This window comes from Symphodus melops, assembly GCF_947650265.1.
Source record: "Symphodus melops genome assembly, chromosome: 6".
In the NCBI taxonomy this organism is placed as follows: Eukaryota; Metazoa; Chordata; class Actinopteri; order Labriformes; family Labridae; genus Symphodus; species Symphodus melops.
This window is the reverse complement of record NC_136696.1, coordinates 23604658-23625548: the sequence shown is the minus strand read 5'-3', so window position 1 is coordinate 23625548 and position 20891 is coordinate 23604658. Positions and strand designations below refer to the sequence as shown.

At 40.2% G+C, this 20891-nt stretch overlaps 1 protein-coding gene across 3 annotated transcripts; it reads left to right on the top strand.

Annotated features, from left to right (window-relative positions):
- Window positions 1-6346: 6346 nt before the first annotated feature.
- hmg20a (high mobility group 20A) lies at window positions 6347-17439 on the top strand (the record flags this gene model as incomplete). 3 transcript variants are annotated; one of them, XM_079345694.1, is made up of 10 exons in its annotated part: window positions 6348-6460; window positions 7803-7875; window positions 8494-8583; window positions 8716-8925; window positions 10473-10605; window positions 11369-11406; window positions 13101-13176; window positions 13497-13712; window positions 16517-16649; window positions 16922-17439. In XM_079345694.1, exons 3-10 carry the CDS (start codon window positions 8518-8520, stop codon window positions 16923-16925), a joined length of 876 nt encoding a protein of 291 aa, XP_079201820.1. In that variant the 5' UTR covers window positions 6348-6460; window positions 7803-7875; window positions 8494-8517. The 3 variants fall into 3 exon arrangements, with proteins under 3 accessions (XP_079201821.1, XP_079201820.1, XP_079201822.1); XM_079345695.1 differs by lacking the exon at window positions 16922-17439 and having other exon boundaries at window positions 6347-6460; window positions 16517-16653; XM_079345696.1 differs by lacking the exon at window positions 7803-7875.
- Between the last annotated feature and the right edge of the window lie 3452 nt (window positions 17440-20891).

Genomic DNA, 20891 nt, shown 5'->3' with positions numbered 1-20891 from the left:
AATGGACTTAGATTCCTCTTTCATTCATGATTTCTTTCATGTTCTTGTTCCCTTTGTATTGACGCCATGGATAAACTAATTTAAATTAATACATCATCAAAACCCCCAGGCTGTCCCTCTGATGAACGCTAAACGGTCACAGACCTCAAGTGAAATAACCCTGAAACCAAAGACGCACTGTGAATGTACGTATAATTTATAATTCAATCCATGCAGAATGCTTTAATGTAAAAACTGTCCAAACTCTCTACCTCGTTTGAATTAACCCATCTGTACCATTATTATTTCACATTCTGTGATCATGTTCTTATCAAATGTTGTGCTATTCACCACTGCACTGTTGTCTTATTCCCCCCTGTACACATATTTAGTGATAATATTTAATGTTGTACTTTCGTTCAATGAAAGTACAGTTCATCAAAGTCAAATTTCTCGTGTGTGAGCATAACTCAACAAAGCTGATTCTGATGTTTAGCTTGTATTAGTTTGTACTTCAGTTTTAATTCAACTAAAGTAAATCATTATTGTGTTTAAAAGTACTGTACTCAGAAAGTTACACAAATGTACTGTAAAAGGAATATTAACATGTAAACAAATAATAGTAAAAGATGAAATCATTCTAAAAATACTGGCCTAATGACGCAATGATGAGCAGAAGAAGCAGTGTGTCCATCTTTGTCCGATCTCTGTTTGTTCCCATTTGAGACTTCAGACTCACAGCTGTTGATTTTTTCTTTCTTATATGTCACATAAACCGCCTTCAGAAACTCAGTATCATTTGACTTCATGGAACTTGATGAGTCAAAAATTATTTGAATTTTAGGCAAATATGCAAATATTCAAATAATTCAGACGTGCTTTTTAAAATAGCATGTCTGATATCATTTTACTGGACAGCAGCCACAGACAGACACTGTAGTATCAGGCTGTGATATATCAATCACATCACATACACATATGCACATTTTCATGCTTGAAATGGTTTATTGTATTGAATTCCAAGATGCAGGAATGAAACAAAAACATATACCAGTCAAAAACTTTTCAGCTGCTGGCTTTGAGATTAGTTCAGTCATTTCAACATTAGTATGTGTCTCAGTGGCTTTAGGTCTGCCAGACAAAACAGATAAAAGTAATTAGCCTCTAGCTAACATTTGTGTTATTTGTGCAAATTGTGTGCTGTCGCTTTAGAGAATAAACAATGAATAATGAACATTATATGAAATTCCTTTCACATAGGACTACAGAGAATTATCACCTGTAAAAACTTTACAAGAGACTGTTTTCTTGTTGCCTTTAAAGTATAAAATGTAAAAAAAGCATAGATTGAACCCATTCCTTCTTCATATTATATTAATATAAATATATTGCATATTAACCTTCTGTATCATTTAGAATAGGACCGTCCCTTTCTAAGGCTTATTGTCCTAAGTCCCAACAAATACCTATAAAACACTAATTTTTCCTGTTTTTGAAGAGTCCCTGTCCTAGTTTTAACCAGTTGAAATACCAAAGTAATACACCATACTTGCAACACTGATGTGCCTGTATATACTGTATATGTCAATCAATGTCGATATATTAGCCAGCATTCATATGGAATATAAAAATAAAATCTGAAGCTATTGTTCAACAGAGTGAAAAGAAAGTTTTCTTTAATTTCTTTTAAACCTATAAAGGCTGAAAGAAGAATCAAACTGCCCTGATGAAACAAATCAGGGACGACGATAAAGAGGGTGTAGAGATCTTTTAGCGTCACCCATTGTGGTCTTGATTACATTTGACATTTTTTGGGGATCTGGACCTGTCTGGGTATTTTCACTGATGAGCGTCAACCAAAGAACAGGTGCTAATCACTGAAATCACCTGCTGGGTTTGATTGGTGTGAAATCTTGCACACTCTCTGCTGCAACGCTTCTCATCCCTCATCCCCTCCAAGGCTTCCCATCAGGAAAAGTAGCCACATCCATCCATCCTTCGTTATCCCCATTCTCATTATCAGCATTGTATAGCCCTGTGATTCCTCAGTTTGGTTGCCTAAGACTAATTAGAAAGTTGCATAGCAACAAGATGATGCAACAGTCCTTGAGCCCTTTGTGCACTCATCCTCTCTCACAGTGCTTTGTGTTTGTGCTTAAGAACAGAGGCACTCGAGCTACCTGATATCCTGCCTGATCGCCATCATACACTGAGCCTTTACCAGTTATGCTGATGAGGTCATTAAATAAGCTAATGCATGCGTTATGCACCATATGATGGCATGCTTGTTTTCAAACAACACAAGCTGGTATTCATATTAATCACCTTTCTTTAAGCACAGGGGCATAGAGGAGCTGCAGTACATTTATTTTCATCAATATCCTAATGTATGCAGCTGGATTCAGAAAAATCTAAGCCAATTATGGACTCTACGGGGATTTGCTGCAGTGCAGGTATGACCTTTCCAACCTTATGTTTGTCTTACTTAATGAACATGCCATCTGTGCGTCTACATACAGGAGCCTGTGCATACATGTCAAATTTATGATATTATATATGCTAATATATCCGCTCTTAGCCTCACATGTGCTTGTTGTTTTCTTTCCAGTGTAGTGCAGTGCAATAGAAAAGCAAACACAACTTTAAAACAAGTGCAGTACTGGTGGGTGTCTTAACACCGTCAATAATTTTGTTTGTACGTTCTGTTGATATAACTGCTTTTGAAGTTCTTAGTTTTTTTGCATTATAAAGTTATCAAGGAGTTTGTTTTTACACTCAGGAAATTGTTGTAGTTGACTCACAGCTGTTACATGATGTGTACTGTGTCTGAATCAGTGAGAATTAACTGTTGTATGTTCTAATTTCAGTGTAAATCAAAGTCATTTATCTATATCTATATCATTTATAGTCATTTATCTATATCTATATCATCTTTTTCAGTGATCCGAGCCACCTCTCCACGCTCTTTTCAGCCGACTGGCACATCATGTGACATTACCACCCTTTATGTCCTGAGGCGTGTGGACAGTTTGATGCCTGCAGTTTTGCCTCTTCCCAGGCCACCCAAGCAGACTGGCAAGGACATATGGCTGGCCCACAGAGGGTCAGCGGCTGCAAAAACCTTTCCTCTGCACTAAACTTCTCAGGCTGACACCAGATGATGCAACGCGGCGTGACAGGTGGAGAACAGTACAGGGGACAGCTGGATGCTGTGCCCCGCAGGCCTACAGGGATCTAAAAAAGACTCTGGTCCAAAGCTGACTAAACCTGGCTTCCAAGGTTTGGTTGTTTGCTGTGACACACTAGTCTCCATGCACTGGCCACTAATACTGAATGGTTTGGCAAAAAAAAAAAAACAACAACTAGACACCGAGCCAGACTTGCTCCTGCTGGGAGTTGAACAGTTGGCCTCCATCAATTCTGGGAGCTAATTAGTGACAAACCAGATTCCACAAGCAAAGCTACCTCTTATTAATTCATGACTGTTAGAGTACTGGAATATGAGATGTCTGCTGGTAGGGATTGCCATATTATTGGCAGATGCTCTCTTCAGCTCAGATTAACCACAGCTAATTGATGTACCTGTTGTTGTAATTATCAGAAAGTTACCTTGGGAAACATGTTCACAGCCTTATAGAAAACCTTGAGGAAACAGCTTTGAGTTGCATTGCAGTAAATGCGTTATTTGAATCTTTTAAAAAGTTAAATGGGACATTTTCAATTTGTTTCTGGCAGAAATCTTTCCAGCAAACATCAAAACCAAATGTCAGGCTTTGGTGTGAGTCGGCTGGACTCGCTGTTTTTCTTTCATGTTCAGTGATGTCTTGCAGGGAGAATTGCATTGTAGAAAACCCAAAGATGTCCGTTTTTTTTTCCCCCCACTGACAGACATCTTTGAATGCATCACAGTTACAAGACATTTGAAAAAGAGCCTTTATACTGAGCTTTAAATCCGATGGGAAAATCGTACTTTTCACTCATGCAGTATCACCTCCAGCATAGATGGGTAACAGTATAATGAAGGCAAGTTCAGACGAATTCTTGAAAAAGTTTTTGAAAGGTGCTCTTGGAAATGTAGGACATGTGGACGTCAGGGAGAAGAGGACAAAACAGTTTATATGAAGAGTAGTGTTTGGTTATTTGCAGATGTTTTTTTTAATGGGCAAATCATAACAAACTCATGCTGTGCTGCCAAAAAGGACTTTAATAGCAAGTCAAAACGTTTACAGAATTGTATATACATTTCTATTACATTATTATAAAACATAGCATCTGATGGAAATGTCCTACCATAACCACATCCAACGGTTGTGCAGGCTCATGAGGATTATTGTGTGTGACACCGTCAGAAAACATGGATTCACATTTTCCATGCTGTAAATACTTAAGAGGAGGAAGAGAAAAAAATGGAGGTTAATCATTCAGTTACATAAACAGAGACATCTTTTGGCCTGAAATGTTGATACTGAAAGGTTTAGTCCTTAAGCGACTTTTTCAGAGAAAAAGTGTTTGACCATTCATTCTCACTCTGTCGTAAAAGTACCACTGGTGACAGGCAGGGTTCCTCTTGTGGTGCTCTTTTTATAAAGCCGTGCTAATCAAATGGTTGACAAGCTCAGAGACAAGCTGAGGAAGCAAATGTGACTGTGAAAATGTTTTACATATGTGGCTCTAAACGAGAAGAATCAGAATGAAAAGAGCAGCGCCAGTGAAGCTTTTGCACCCGCCACTAACACACGACACAGAACTGCACAGAATATGACAAGACTGGATTTATTTCGGGGAGGCAAAGAGAATGAGCCCAAGCTGGCCTTCTGTGTCAACTCTATGAAGCTCAATAGACCTCTGCTACTGCATTTTAATGTTGGCCATAATGGTGGAACTTCAAGAGCCAAATATTTTCAGCTATTGTACTCATTGTGAAAAGTTTAAAAACCACTGTGTTGGACTATTGTGGAAAATGTTCTTTTATTAATATCTCAAGCAATTGATTCGACTCGCTTTAAGCTAAAGGAAAATCTGAGGACATTCAGGGTTCAATGTCTCGATTTTGTCTGTGACTTTTTCTCTAAACACTCCATGTACCAGACCTGTATAATGAGCCTGAGAATTGGGTCGGATTAACGCTGGATAATTACGATGAGATTGCAATCAAAGTTTCAATTAGACTGCAGCTACAGTATTCCCACCAGAGTGTTGATTTGCAATCTGTTAATTTGGAATTAAAGTATTAGTCTTCTCACACGCTCTCATTTTCTATCTGTAAAGTTAGACAAGTTCTTCAGGGCTGGGAGCTTCATTATTAATCTGGTGTAGCCTGTCACCAAAAGGACAGTAATGTGATAGTGAATTTTCTGTTTGGACAGACTATATTAGCCCACTGAGACAAAGCTGTGGAGAGGGGCACTTTCCACCGGCATTAAAGCAGAGTTTGTACATTTTTCTCATATGAATACAATTATTTACCAATGTATTGGGGATACTCAGAGCAATATGAGGATCTGATTGCTTGCAGAAGTTGATTGTACCCTTGGGTTTCCAGCAGCACTATTGCTGTTTGTGTACCTGTGTGTGTGTGTGTGTGGGGGGGGGGGGGTGAGTGTGTGTGTGTGTGTGTGTGTGTGTGTGTGTGTGTGTGTGTGCAACTTGCAGAACTTAAACACTCACTCTAAAGTTTCAAAGAGAGGAGGACAGGGAAATAAGACTCGATGACAGAATTACAAGTTGAAACTGCAAAGGTATTAAGGAATGCCTCACAAACTGCAAAGACACGTGAAAGCTTACCAGTTCTGCTTATGGTCTGAGTGACCAACAAAAAGTCAAGGCAGATGATAATATTTCCTCAGCCATTTTTTTTACAGTGTGGTACTTATTCTATATGTCTGATAACTAAAGCAGGAAATGTCTCAAGAGGCTTTACTGAAAACGTTCCAAATAAAAATCGGTATTGTTATACCTGACACGAACAGTAGAGGGAGACAGCACCCTTAAAGACACTGGAATAAACACACGAAGAAAACAGTCACTGGGGATGGGTCACAGAATCAGATGATGTAGAGCATGTTAATCGTAATGGGCATTCAATTAAACGCATTTTTTGTACTGGTGGTTTGATTTCTCAGAAGTTTTAAAATAATACACTGTGTTGTTTGCTTCTATGACACTCTGCATGTGGTTTGAATAAATAGTCGCTTAAATGTATCCGTTTACGATATATACATGATGTTTATTTGTGTATAATGCATATTTTTGATATTTATTTTTGTCTTTGAATACTTTAATCACCGTTGACATGTGATAAAAAAAAGAAAAACACTACTCCAATCATATATTGAAAGAAATTACAGGGGGTATTCGACTTTTTGCAAGGCAATGCAACGCGTTGCCATTCTATCTGGCACGATTCTATGACTGGCCGCTGTATTGTTTTGATTGGGAAAAAATCCTTTTGGATAACAGCAACGGATAACGTTTCTTACAGGTTAGTTTTCAGTGGACTATTACATTTTACAAAACTTAAACAAAGTATTCAATTACTTAATATCAGACACATCTTCTAAAGTCTGTAAATGAACGAACAACGCTCGTCGGCCTTCTTACAGCTAACAGCTAGCAGAGTGCTAACGTTAGCTAACGGCAAAGGTCTGATGCTACCTGTTTTCTGCTCATGATAAAACAATTACATCCATGTTATTATTGTTTTAATTATCGTTCATCGACAAATAAAGCAGACGCTTTCAGGTCGTTTAGCTGTAGGTGGATGTGCTTTCGCAGACTGCAGATCTGCGTCAATTCGCAGAACAGACGCTAGCCCTTAAAGCTGTGGTTCATTTGATTGCAGAGCCGATTTAACACATTTAATCAACATCTCTTTTTAACGTCCCATATTAAAAAAAACATTCTCACTCCTCCTTTGACAACTAGATGATATGCGAAAACGTGCTGTGAACCAACACGCTGACTTTCATTGATACAACTGGACGATGTGACATGTTACCAGACACTTCCTACACTGTGCACATTATCTCCCATGTCATGTTAACAATGTACAGATGAGGCTAAATTACATTTAAAAACGTCTATTGTGGTATATATAACGTTCAGACATTTGTTTGCGTTGTACATGTTGGATTAAGCTGTAGCATGTCTGTGTTGGCTGTCTGTTGTGTTAAATTTGGCTTTGTTTGTTGTTTGTGCGATTTAATTCAAAAACAGAATCAGAATCCGGTTTTATTGTCAACATACAGTGAATCTATCTTGGTGGATTGACGCAAAAAACAGTTAACAAGGTTAAACAAAGGGCAAAACACAGACCATTTAATGTCCATTAATGTATAAATAAACAAATGAAAAGATGTGCTCCTCCATGTCTAGGTTCGGATTGGACACTTTGTCACACTAAATAAAGCGTAGGTAGGACAGAAGAGAAATAAACATCCTCTCAGTGTCATTGATTTGCCCGCTGTGTGCTTTTATCCAGCAGGGGGCGCTATTGCATAGTTTTTAATTCGTCATCTTTCGGATGAAGGACACAGAGACTGCAGCACTTTAGATGTTCACAGGGAAGCTTCAGCATCTTTAAAATCATCATCTACAAGTGAAGAGCTTTTACTCAGGTTGACTCATAAAGCTTCACAGAGTTAAAGAGACATGTGGGGGGTTTTATAGATGTTAGGAGAAAGTGACTCCACGCGTTGTGAGGATGAAAGATGAAAACTCCTTTCTGGCTGTAACTGTATCAGGGATTTTCCCTGCATGCCCTCTGTCGTTTGTTTTTTTTTTCGTGGTGGTTGACTGGTTTATTCCTCCGACTTTTCCCACAGTGTTTAGTGTCAGGGGGGCAGAAACCACATCCAGGATACAGAGGCTCACTTCCCACGCAGTCATTAAGACGAGGTCAGAGTTGAAACACAATGATATTGTTCCTATTTCTAGAGATTAACCAGTCTATGTTATTTCCCCTCAAGAGCTCTTAACCATCATATTTTTTTCATTAGATTAATGAGGACTTTTTTTTCCTTTCACACAAATACGGGTTTTATTGTTTTAATAGTCAAAAGTCTTTATTGAAAAGATCAGAAGTTCACCAAGAGATCGATTCTTAATGAAGGTTTTTTTTTAGTTTCTTTTCTCTCATAATGAGACAGTACCACAGGGTGACTTCTTCCTGTTGAAAACAGGCAACATTTGCGTCTCTGTGGCGAGGGTTATTCGATTTTTTTTTTTCTATTCCTTTCTCAAAAGTGATGGATTGCAGCGTGACATTTCTATTAGAGGAGATGTGGTTGGCCATGAGGAGTTTTAGGGCCAAGACAGGGTGGAGTTTAGACGGGAAGAAAAGGTAATACAGCTGCAGAAAGAAAGTCTGCTGTTTGTTTTTCTGGCTCGGCTGTGTGTCTGTCTCAGTCTGAGTCCTGTCTCCAAATGCTTAGCCAGCCTTCATGTGGCAGCATCTAGCTCGGTTTGTTGCTTCTACTGTTTCCTGTTCTAACATGTCCTCCTGTTGCCCTCTAGATCTCACAGGTTGTCGAAGAAGACATGGATGAGCAGACTGGCTCTCCTGCAGCAAACGCTGACAACAACGGCCAGAGGAACGGAGATGAGGTCAATCTTGAACAAACTGATAACAAATAAAAAAACATTTTCAATTTTGCCCTGTCAGTGTGCATCATGAAGGAAGGCTGTCTAACCCCCCTGTTTTTTTTTTGTTTTGTTTTTTCCCCCATATCTCTGCAGAAGCCCAGACGCGGTAGCTGGACCAAGGGGAGGAAGAGGAAGAAGCCGATGAAGGACAGCAACGCACCGAAAGCCCCGCTAACGGGCTACGTTCGCTTCATGAACGACAGACGGGAGCAGCTACGCGCAGAGCGTCCAGACGTGCCCTTCCCGGAGATCACCAGGATGCTGGGCAACGAGTGGAGCAAGCTGCCCCCCGAGGAGAAGCAGGTCAGTGAGGAAGGTCCAGACAAGTAAGAGTCCAGCATTATTTTTCCCCAAGCACTCTGTGCTGCTATGCATTGCAAGTATTCATAGAGATTACTGAGCAGCTACAATGATCCAGGTTTTAAGTCGCATTAAAGAAAAAAGAAGAGGCAAGCAAAGGGAGAGGCAGGCAGCGACATCTGTTCTGGTTCTTGATCAAGTATTTTAATTGTCATTTTCTTCAGTTGCTGCACTGAAGGTGCCCCAAAGGACTGGACGAAAATCTCCATCTGCAACATGCTAACACTTCAAACTGTCCCCCGCCAGATCCGAACACTCCCTCAAACCAGCAGAGACTTCAGTCTAATTTTACACAGAGCCCAACAGGAGAGTCAGAACTGAAGCCTGCACAACCAGTCGTCTCTGCTTCATTTGTCCCAGTTCATCTGAACCTGACTAAGATGCAAAAAGATGTCAAGATGGTTCAAACTGCTGTCTTGAATAAATGTTAAAAATAAACTTTATCCTATACAGCGTCATACATCTATCTGAAAGGAGTCACATGTACAGTATCCTGATGTAAAACTTGTGTTTTTTGACTGCACATTAAATGAGCTCATATAAACACATGAACGCCATCCTCGCTCATCAGCAACACAATAACTACTGAGCTCGACGAATAATGAGTATTTTTTCTTTTCTTACGTTAGTGGCGATTGTCGGCTGTAACGCAGCCGCCCACCACTAGTTGGTGCTGTTGTCGCTTCAATTATTGGTTACTGCTATAATAGTCTACCCACCTGGGTGTAAAGCAGCACAGTGGGCGAAAAGCATCTTCTATCACAGAAGAGTCAGGCAGCGTTTTGTTCTTGAAAATGGTGATGAAGTCAAACTGGATTATTGACAGGAGGAATGTTTAACCTCATGCAGCACAGGCAGGTGGGCCTTTGCCTGCAGAGGACTGAAGGCTGGAGGTGGAAGCGCTGCTAACACTTGGCAAAACAACTTGACGTTTTTTTTACCCACAGACGCTGTGATCCTGAGTTTAGCTGTGACAGGGAAGTTAGCTGCCAGGAACATCCCGCATAGGTACCAGACACTGATGCAGCTTAAATTGTAGAACAGGCTTTGTCTTGACCTTGAAGATCTGAGAAATCTGAACATGTTTTGTCTTCCGTGGATGGCTTCACTTCTCATTTGTTAAACAGGTTAAAAAACAGAGGTCGATAGTCCTGGATCCTGGGATGACGTCTGCATGATATCATAAAATAATTCCTTCACCAGATTTGTTTTTCATTACAGGCTTTGCTTCAATGTCGGTTATTAATTTTCGAAATGTGCAGTCTTTATCTTTACAAAGTAACTAATCCTGATGAGGAATGATTACTCCTGGTCCTAGTGCCATTTCAACCCCAAATCTTCCTTCATCCTGATCTCAACAAATCTCATTTTCCTCCTCATTTGTTTCTTGAGTCCTCTCACAGCTCTTCTCACCTCTCTCTCTCTCTCTCTCTCTCTCTCTCTCTCTCTCTCTCTCTCTCTCTCTCTCTCTCTTGTTCTTCTCCCTGCAGCGTTATTTGGACGAGGCAGAGAAAGATAAGGAGCGCTACATGCGGGAGCTGGAGAAGTACCAGAAGACGGAGGCCTACAAACACTTCACCAGGAAGGTCCAGGAGAAGCAGAAGGGCAAGCGGCACAGGGGAGGTGAGATACGGTTAAAAACAAACACAAGTAACAGGATGGACAACCTCTGAAAGCAGTGATTATTTTTTAGCTACTATTAGTAAAAGGTAAGGCAGATATTTCACTTGTTTGTTAGCGAATATCTAAACACCTGACAAGCATGGATGCATGATTTTACATAAAGATGCCAACAAACAAAGCACCAGAGCACATACTGATCTAGAATATTGAGTTCACGACTTAAAGGAGAACAAACAGGTTTTGTTGAGTCTTAAAGGAAATCAGCTGCAAAAACTGACCGCTCTTTCACCTTCGAAGGTTTGACTTAAAGTCCATCGTGCGGTGTAGGATCTCAGAACTCATTATTTCCTTTGCTCAGTCAATGGAACTGTGACAGGGAAAATGGATACTTGAGAAATTGAAGTAGTGTTAGTAGTTGAGGTTACGAGTTCACCTTGAGATTAAGGAGCTGTTACCGACACGACACATGGTCTCACTTAAATATTTCTCTTTTATTACAGTGGAGAAATCTCTGTTTAAATATAAAAACATGTTGATGTCATAAACAGTTCTGCCTCTGAAAAGGTGATCAGAGGAACACAAAAAGTAGATATGTTCCACAGTTCAGCTGATTCACTGTAAAGGGATTGCTGACATTAGATGAGTTTTTTTTCTGTGATTCATTCTATCACTTCATGATGGAGCAAAAGGCACGCTGCATCAGGGGGAAACATGAGTCATCTGCTCTGTTCATTTTTTTCTAAATTCTTTCCTTCCTTTCCAGATGTTGGGCATCAGGTAGCAAACGAGGCTCTGCATGAGGTCAGTAACTCTTCCCTGTCTGACAACACTTACAGTCGACTTGGCTTAACAAGTCTATATCACATTTACAACATGTCCTATCGTTGTTCCAGAATGCCTGACAGTCACAAAAGGCCCTTTCACACACCTGGCAATACAATACTATGCTCTGTTGTCTCCCAGGGGTGAATTTGTTGTCACCGTTTGCACAGTTGGTGCACAGGTATACATATGCAGAAAATATACAAACAAACAGGAAGAAAGACAAAGCTAATAAAATAGGCCAGTCAGCGTGGAAGCTTAGAGCTTCAGTAAGTGAGGGGACAAAGCTCTTCCTAAAGCGTCCTGTATCTCCGACCTGATGGCAGAAAAGAAGAGAGTGGATTGAGTTGGTGAGAGGGGTCCTGGGTTACTGATAACTTCTGACTTTGAGGCATTGTGTTTGTGCAAATAGATAGAATTTGTTCATCCTGACTGACTTTATGCAGAACGATTTGTGTGTATTATGTTTTTTCTACTTGTTTGTTTGTAATGTGGACACATCCTCAAACATGTTATATCGATATTTACCCTGAAAATTTTTTCCATAGAATCTGTGTTTTCACACATGCACAACACCTCTGAGTGCATGTGTGAAAGCAGCTAAAACTCTTGCTGCCAGGTACATGATTTTAAGGCCCTGAACGTCCTAAATTCTCTAGAATAAAAAAAATATTTAAAAAAATATTTTAGGATTTGAGGGTTGAAAGGGCCAAAAAGAAAGTGCACACATTCTCTGATTACACATACAAATAAATTAACACTGTTGTTGCAGGCATATAGGAGCACATTCTGAATAACATAAGCTCATGTAACGTTGTGTTTAGCATGTCAGTGAAGTGCAGAATCACATCTTGGTTTAAAGCACCTGGAAAAATGTTAATCTAAAATGTGCCATTTAGTGCTTTCACACTTGCAGAAAAGTTCTGAAAAACTCGCGATGTTTCCAGGAGGAGCAGCAAGAGTGAATGCCAAGCAGTCCTCCTGAAATGTTCTAGATGTTTTCAGGAGTGCACATGTGAATAGAATTTATTGCATTCATGTGAGTTTTTGCAGCCGTGGTCAGAACACCTTAAATCTGTTTTTCCTCTCCCTTCGCTCCACACAAGTGCTCACAGTTGCATCAGTGAAGCTGGTTTAATCCTCTTTGCTGCTGCGTTTGTGTTTGTGATCCAAACACTTTGGCTTTTGCTCAGTGTGTAATTCATGCTTATTAAATTCTGCATGTAATTAAGAGGTTTCCTTCGGAAGTGAGTCTTAAAGCTGAATGAGAAGGTGACTTTGTTGAGTCAGCGATCCCGTTGTTTCCCGTCTAGCATTCAAAGGCGATGAAATCATAAAGAAAAGAGGGCGGAGCTTTCAGAGGAAGGAAGTAAACAATTATAACCTGCATTGTAAGACGTGCTGCTGTGGTGAATATTGATTTATTTTTTGCCAACCATTTCTTCGCCTTTGATTTCATAGCAGCGCCGCTGATGAAATTACTTCTCCTCCTCATTTCTGAAACTGTATCGCTGTATTTCCCCCCGTGGCCAGGTTTGAAATCAATTAACCACCCACCCACCCACAGCCCGACAAGATAAATGACCTCCTCTCGCTGTCAGTGTGTGTGACCAAAGGTTTGCCCAGCTCAGCTTATCTCCTGCTGCCTCCTAACTGTTTATTGCATCCAACAGAAAGATGCAGAAGGGAAGGACAGAACTGTGTTTGACATACCGATCTTCACCGAGGAGTTTCTCAACCACAGCAAAGGTAAAGAGCTGCAGCTGTCTTCTTGAGAAATACTTCGGTGGTGCTGAGACTTTTTTGGAAACCTCCATTTGTTTAAGTGTTTTTAAACACACTTCTCTGCTGCCTCGAGAGAACTTTGAGCTCCCGTGTCCAAGAATAGTTTGACAGTCTCCAGAACTCAGCAATACCCGAACCTTAAAAAAACCACACACACTTCTTTAGTGAATAAATAATTGATTATGGCACCAACTGCTCCTGTTGGCTGTTTCTTTCCCCTCTCTGTCCGTGCACTATTGTCTCAGTCTCTCCCCTGTGTTCCTGTTTTTTTTCTTCCTCTCCAGCACGTGAAGCTGAGATGAGGCAGCTGCGTAAGACCAACATGGAGTACGAGGAGCGGAACGCTGCGCTGCAGAAACACGTGGAGAGCATGCGCGGGGCGGTGGATAGGCTGGAAGGGGACGTGATGCAAGAGAGGGGACGAAACGGCCTCCTCCATCAGCACCTGGAGACCCTGCGCCAGGCGCTCGCCTCCAGCTTCTCCTCCGTACCTCTACCAGGTGACAATGAATATCCGCTCCTTCACTTGGACTTCAACTTCCAAAGACCTATCACAATGTCCATGAAACACTTAAATTAGCCTGAAATTCTTATTTTCCAGATGATTTTTTTTAGGCTGTTTTCACCTGTTTATATTCTAGTACTGATTGTTCCACTGGCGCTCATTTTACCTCGTGAAAAACTCCTGAGATTTATTGTTTTAGATAAATGACCCAACTCAACCATTTCTGCTGCTCTGTTATTTTGCGAACTGGAAGTTTTCCGTCTCATCAAGCCTGGCGAGCAAAGATATGACCGACCCAAAAAAAAAAAAAACACACCACTCACCAACAGACTGCATTCACCAACAAGCAGAGGCGAAATCTCTCCCAGTCAAACGCAACTTCAGGATACCATGGTGGACAAGTGGAGAGCAGACGGGAAGAACCGGCGATAGTTTTTCTGCACAGAACAGATCATAAACCCAGATTATTTTGTAGCGTAGGGATTTAAAATCTTGAGGATTACTTCATTAAAGGATCTGCCAGACGTCAGGAGTAATGGCGACTGGCGGGTAAATGCAACCTGTACGGGTGCGCTGGCCATTTCTTCACGCAATCTCCAGTTTCATAGTTTACATAAGGTGCAAGATGTAATCCAGGCAGGTATAAAATGTAATCTTATACGTGTATACGCTACGTGTATAGTCCTGTAGTCTGTGACGTGCCATCATTTTCATATCATGTAGTGTGTGAGCATGCTTCAGATTATAGAGAAGAATATCTGTTAAGATTCTCCCGATGTGAGCAGGATTTTAAATGTGACCTGAAGTCTTAGCCAAGCTTTACACCACAGGAAAATGTGTCAAGATATGAAACATCCAAAAAAAACAGGACTTATTTTCGGATTGTAGGGAGGGGAGAATCAGGCCCCAAACCAGCCTGATTATCTTGTAAGCAGCTTCAGTTCCGACAAGAAAGGCTTCGAAACTTTTCAAAAATGGAAGAAAAAAAAGTCCTCTCTTTTTTTTTTAATCATCATTGTGCTGTCGGTATAAAGAGAAAAAAAAAGTTCCCCTGTCAGTTCTTAAAGACTGTAATTTAACTCGTTGTCTCATATTGATCGTTGCACTTTATAAAGTTACCCATAGCAGTAATCCATCCCCAGACACAAACACTGTAGCAGGATATTAGCTGCACAGTCGCAGTTTACCTCGTTGAGACATAAATAATGATGTAGGAGTGTTCGTGCTCCCACTGTGTGTTTACTGTGCTCTGAACTCCAGCGTCTCCTGCAGAGTTACACCCTTCAAACCCTCGCTGTTCTTTGTAAGACTCCCCATGCAAGGCTGGGAATCCTTCTTAATTGACATCTTTTCAATATGCAAATTTAAGGAATGCTGTTGTCTTTTGTTCACACTTGTTTTGTGCACACACACACACACACTGGAAAAAAAAACCCATGCTGAGCTGACACCCACACGTTTTTCTCTTGCAGTTTTCTCCACGCCTGTTTGAATACCGGTCTCACACAGTAGAAACTCTGACTCTGCAAACAGCATAAATATAAACACACAGCAGCACTGGGAGGATTTCGTGAGAGCAATGAAAAGTGATTGCAAAATCCTCTTACAGCGGGCCTCAGGGAAGCTCAGTGGCACTTTCTTGTTGAGGAGTGAAACTGTCAATAAGTGAATAACGAGAAACATCAAAGCTCGTGGGCATATTTTACCCTGATTTCATTGATGCTTTGAATTGTTCAGTTTTCATTCATGAATTCACTCTTATGTATGTCAATAACAATTGAGATATAAAAGATTCAATATTTGCACACATTTTAATCTGATATGTACGATTTTTTTAAGTTTTGAAACATAGCCTTGCTGCTTGCGTTTGCAATGTCTTGACGCACACTTGAACTATGACAAGACAGAAATATCCTGTCAGGCTGATGATAGCTGTTTCCCTCTGCCTGTTGGACCCAATGACCCAGTCTGGGGACATCCTTTGATGCCGCTCGCAGCACAAACAACAGCATGACAACTAGTGGCTTGTGTTCTTGTGCCTCTTGATTGGTGTCGTCATCGAGACATTTCTGCCCTTCAGTCGTCGTCTCTTAGTTTATGTCAACAACGTAAAACCTTTGTGGTCTATTTAAGAAGTAGTTTATAATAGTAGTATATATAATTGCATGTTAATGTTTACATTAAAACATTAAATTAAAAATGGACTAAACCAATGTTACATATATTTTTAGTTGAGTACTTACGTCACCTCAAATATTTCCAAAATTGATCAAAGCCAGAAAAATCTGTAATTTATAGTCGTTTTTACTCTCATGATACACCACAAGCCTCAACGTCATCTTTTGTTCTTGTTTTAATTGAGAGCCCCCTAGAGGCAGATTTTACATGATGTATGTTTAAACAAGAAAAACATGCTATTATAATTTGCTTCATGGTTAAAAGTGACATGTTAAGTTCATAAGAATCTATGTATTTAAAGCTTCAGCGAGGAATGTAGTGTTGATTTTGGCGCCCCCCTTTGGGGAAAAAAAGTAGCAGGTCTGAAATATTTCCTGCTTTCTTTTAACAGTCAAATGTATTCTCTTATGTGCTGTAAATCCTCTCATCTGACACCTACCTCCTCGCAGCTCTTACAGGCATGAAAAGTTAGAATATAGAAATATTCAATCTTAACACTGTTTTATTTGCTTTCGTAGGTCATAAAGTGGCTTCACGATTGTCATTTTCACAAGTGTTTTATCAAATCCTCACAGGGGCTTTAAGAAACACAGCTAACAGCACGTTACTTATGTCACTCAGGTAGTGGAGAGACACCCTCACTTGACACCATCGACTCCTACATGAAGAAGCTTCACAGCATCATCGTCAGCAACCCGCAAGACAACGAGAATCTCATCAACACTGTGAGGGACGTGGTCAACCGTTTGGACAGGTAAGGGCTCATCTGTTTGAAAGCTGGGCTATTTCATCATTCATTATCACATGTTTGATTATCAACAATGGAAACTACAAATCACATGTTAACAGGGTTTTTAAAGGAGGCTGTAATGTGTGTACATTAATGTGACTCACATTTCAAACTATCAAAAGAGAAATCAATCCAACTCATTGACAATTTCACCCTGAGGTCTTTTCATTCAAGAGCATGTTTAAATGATTCATCAGTTGTCAAACTATTGGTGTTTTTTCTATCCTTTTACCTAGATAATTGGACCGGGTCCAGCTGGTTTGATGGATTGAGATTCACGGTGACATTCAGTGGATTTTGCTTCCTGGCTGCGAATCTTTGTCGATCTGTGGTCCCAAATGGATTTTAAATGATCTTTTATCACTCTTCTAAACTGGCGTAGCTGAAGGTGATGTAGCGTATGTTATTTATTATTTTTTACATCTTTTTAAACACTTGATTATAAATAGACGTAGTTTGTTTTATAAAAAAAAAAAAAAAACACAGGCTGGGATGACATGAAACTGTGGCTGTCGCTCCTGTTCTGTCTTCACCATCCATTTATAGCAGATGCTTCCACAGCGACATCTGAAACATAATCAAACAAGTTCTGATCAAACACAAATGTGTCAGTAGGTTTGTATTTACCATATCCAAGAGAGATTGTTTTTGTTTGTCATGCTCTGTTGAAGAAAAAAAAAACGTGCCATTTCCTTTTTTTTTTCTGTGTGGAAAAAGTGTTTGTGTTTTCAATAAACGTATTTACTTCAAGCTGTCTCTTTGTTTCGCTTGGGTTCATGGAAATATGTTTGCACTGAAGAGAAACTTAAAGTCTGACACCGTAGGAACCAGATCCCAATGTGTCCTAACTTCATCTCGTTCAGAAAAAAATGGCAAAGTAAGAGTACTTTACAGTAGAGAAACTGTTTAGTGCTTTAATGAACTCCTGTGGATGGTGTGTATTAACTTTGTCATTTGTCACACTAATAAGAACTGTTGACTTTAACAGCCCAGCTTTAAGGCGGCCCACTTTAATAAGTCGAGGTTTGTGGCTAATCTGTTGTAATACTTCACTCTTTGGAACTGTGCTCAGTCTAAACTCATTCACTAATGGTAGATGTGGAGTTAATACAATGTGGATTGGTTAAGCTCATTGAGCCGCTCTGCTATAATTTACAGGAATGTGGAAAAGAGACATAATTGAGTTTGTGGCTCATTTAGAGCCACTGAGCTGCACACAGCTTTGAGAAACAATAACCTACTGTATTATGTTTGAAGATAGTCCCACTCATGGTCTAGTTAGTCTGAAAGAGAGTCTGAATAAGAAACAGAAGTAACTGAAGACGCCTCTTTAAATCAGATTTATGTTAAGGTCAGCTTGGAGAGATCAAACTATAATGGTGCTAGCATAGCAGTGTATTACCCTCTGAGCCTTTCCTGTTTCCATTTACTGATGCCGGTTTCCTCTCTGCCAGCTGAGCCTTCCTGTCCACAATGGCCCCCGCATGTGTCAGTTATGCATCCAAAAATGTCACTAACAGATGTTCTGTTCCCACAGGACAGTGTGTTGGTTTGTATAAGCCTTATATAAGTTACACAGAAATTGCTGAGTCATGATGCTGATTAGTTTGCTAAAGATGTAAAAGGTGAAAGTCCAGCACTTAAAAGACATGTTGAAGAGGTGACTTTACAGCTCACTTTCAAAGTTTGAAATTTTACAACATGATCAGATTAAATGATGTTTCTTTTTTTGTATGTAATGTAATAAATGATTATTGCAACAGGAAAAGTCTGTATCTCTGTGAAAGAGCCACAGAAATGCTCTGAGCTAAATGCTAACTAATATTAGCATAAATGACATTGTCCCAGTGACAAAGGAAACATCATGATGTTAAATAGTTAATGGACTTGAGCTTGTAAAGCGCTTCTCTATTCTTCTCCAACTGTAGGTCACATCTACCCATTCACACACTGATGGCTGAAGGCTGAGGCTGATCTGCAAAGTGAGCATCAGAAGGAAAGAATCTCATTCACACATTTATATGCCGCAGACGTAGCAGCAAGAGCAACTTGGGGATAGGCGTCTTTCCCAAGGACACAAGAGACATGTGGCTAGAGGAGCTAGGGATCGAACCAATCCTGTTGAGTGACAACCAACTCTACCAACTGAGCCCACCCCCCCACCCCACCCCGGATGATGTCTTGCAGAAAGCCTTACAGTGTTTCCTCGTTGAAAATGTTGTGTATTAGTTTGTTGATTTTTGCTGTCACGCTTGTAGTTGATTGTGGTGCTGGATCAATAATAAAGTTATTGAACTTTATTCAGATTCGTTTCATACTAATCCATCCTGAAGTTTTTGTGACATATCAGTCAAAATCAAAAAGGATTCATCTGCTGGGAACCATGAATGTACGTGCTTATCAGGTTGATGCCGAGCCATTTTAATGGATAAGTGCAAACTTTGATCTGCAGGTGGTAAGACATGAAGAAAGGATCACAAAGCCATTTGTTTATCCTCTTGGATGCACATGTGGTTCAATTTTCAAGCAGTAATTATTAAGACACCATTAAACAAAACAAACAAACAATCCTTTTGAAAGAGCTGACCAAATGGTTTATAATCTGTTGACCATGAATGTTTACATTTTAGCCAAGTCATCCAAAGAGTTAAGTCGTTTTAGTCCAGACCAATGTTGTTGACCTATGCACATTTCCATCCCCAGAGCCATGTTGCTGGTGTTACTAAAAATAAAATATATAAAGAACCCTGAGCTCTCCAGTTTGTTGGATTAACTTTGAGACATAAAACATCCTACTGAGCTCCTGTGACCAGAGAGACACTCGTACCTTATTAGGGTTGTTTACCTTTTAACTTCTGGGATCATCTTCCACGTTCGCCGCTTGGCGTGTGCAGGAGGGCCACACTGCTCATTTGAGCTTAGGAAGAGCTGTCTTTGCTTTGATGTTGGCCCAAACCTATAAAACAACATAGAAAAAAAGAGGGCAAAAGGATGAACAGTGGAGAGTCATGGCTCATGCCTTGTTATTAAAATTTACCTTCAGTTTAACTTCTGACACTGACCTCCTTCACCCGATTCCAAGCAACCAATCTGTCTCCTGAAATCAGTTTTCAAACTCCACTGAATTGTTGGAATGAAGAAGCACACTGACTTGGCTCCAGGCCTTTAGTTTGCCCACTACTTGCCACACTGTCATCATACCCGGTCTTTGTCTTCACAAAGAAAGGCTTGTTGGAATAAAATCTGCCTCTTCTTCCTCAGTAGGGCCGTGTCTGCATCTTCGTCTGGCCTCCTGCCCGTGGTGCGTCGGGGTTGACATTAGGAGAGAGAAGCCAGGTCCAGCAGAGAGCCACAGATCCTGGACCATGAGGAGGGGAGGGAGTGACTCAGAGCACAGAGGATGAGTCAGGCGTCATGTGCTGAATTGGCACTCAGCAGTCCCAATGTCCCGAATGGTTTCTGTTAGCACCATTATGGTCAATATGATAATAATATCTTCTTTTTAGCACTGAGGCAAAGCAGTTGGCAGTGAGGCTTTGCCTTGATTATGCTTTCCAATAAGCAATCATGGAAATCTTTTTTTACCATCCATAGCAAAATACACTGTTATCTAACAGCACAAATTACTTTAACAACATATTCAGTTCAATGAATCTTTGCAGTAGATGACTATTTTCTGTGACTTTTTATGTTTTTGTTTTTTTTTCAGGTTTACCCATATTCTGTTCTTCTAGCCCTGTTCAGATGGTTTCAAGTAATTCATACTGCACCATCAGGAAGTTGTAGCCTGCTTTCCAGAGAGGCTAAATAGAGAAACAGAGATTCAGTGTAATTGTTTTTATGATTCTCTGTTCTATTTCCAAACAGGACATTGCAGTCAGCTGCAGAACAGCTTCTCTGCAGATGGTGTCTTGGTTTTCTTCAATGGCCGACTTAAGGATACTCAACAACACCATAAATGCGTAAGTGCTTGTTGTAATGGAAATGCATTCATATGAAGGGAAGAGGATTTGAAGAAATCACATAGTGAATGTTCTGTTATATGCAGAAACATACAGAATAGTGAGCTCTGTCAGCTTCTTCTTTATCAATAATAATGAGAAGTAACGTTTATTGTTTGCTGACAAACCAATTCCTTCATTCCACATGGGACGATATTGGTTTAGTCAACATCATTGCTGAATGTTAGTCAGTCCAGAATTTACT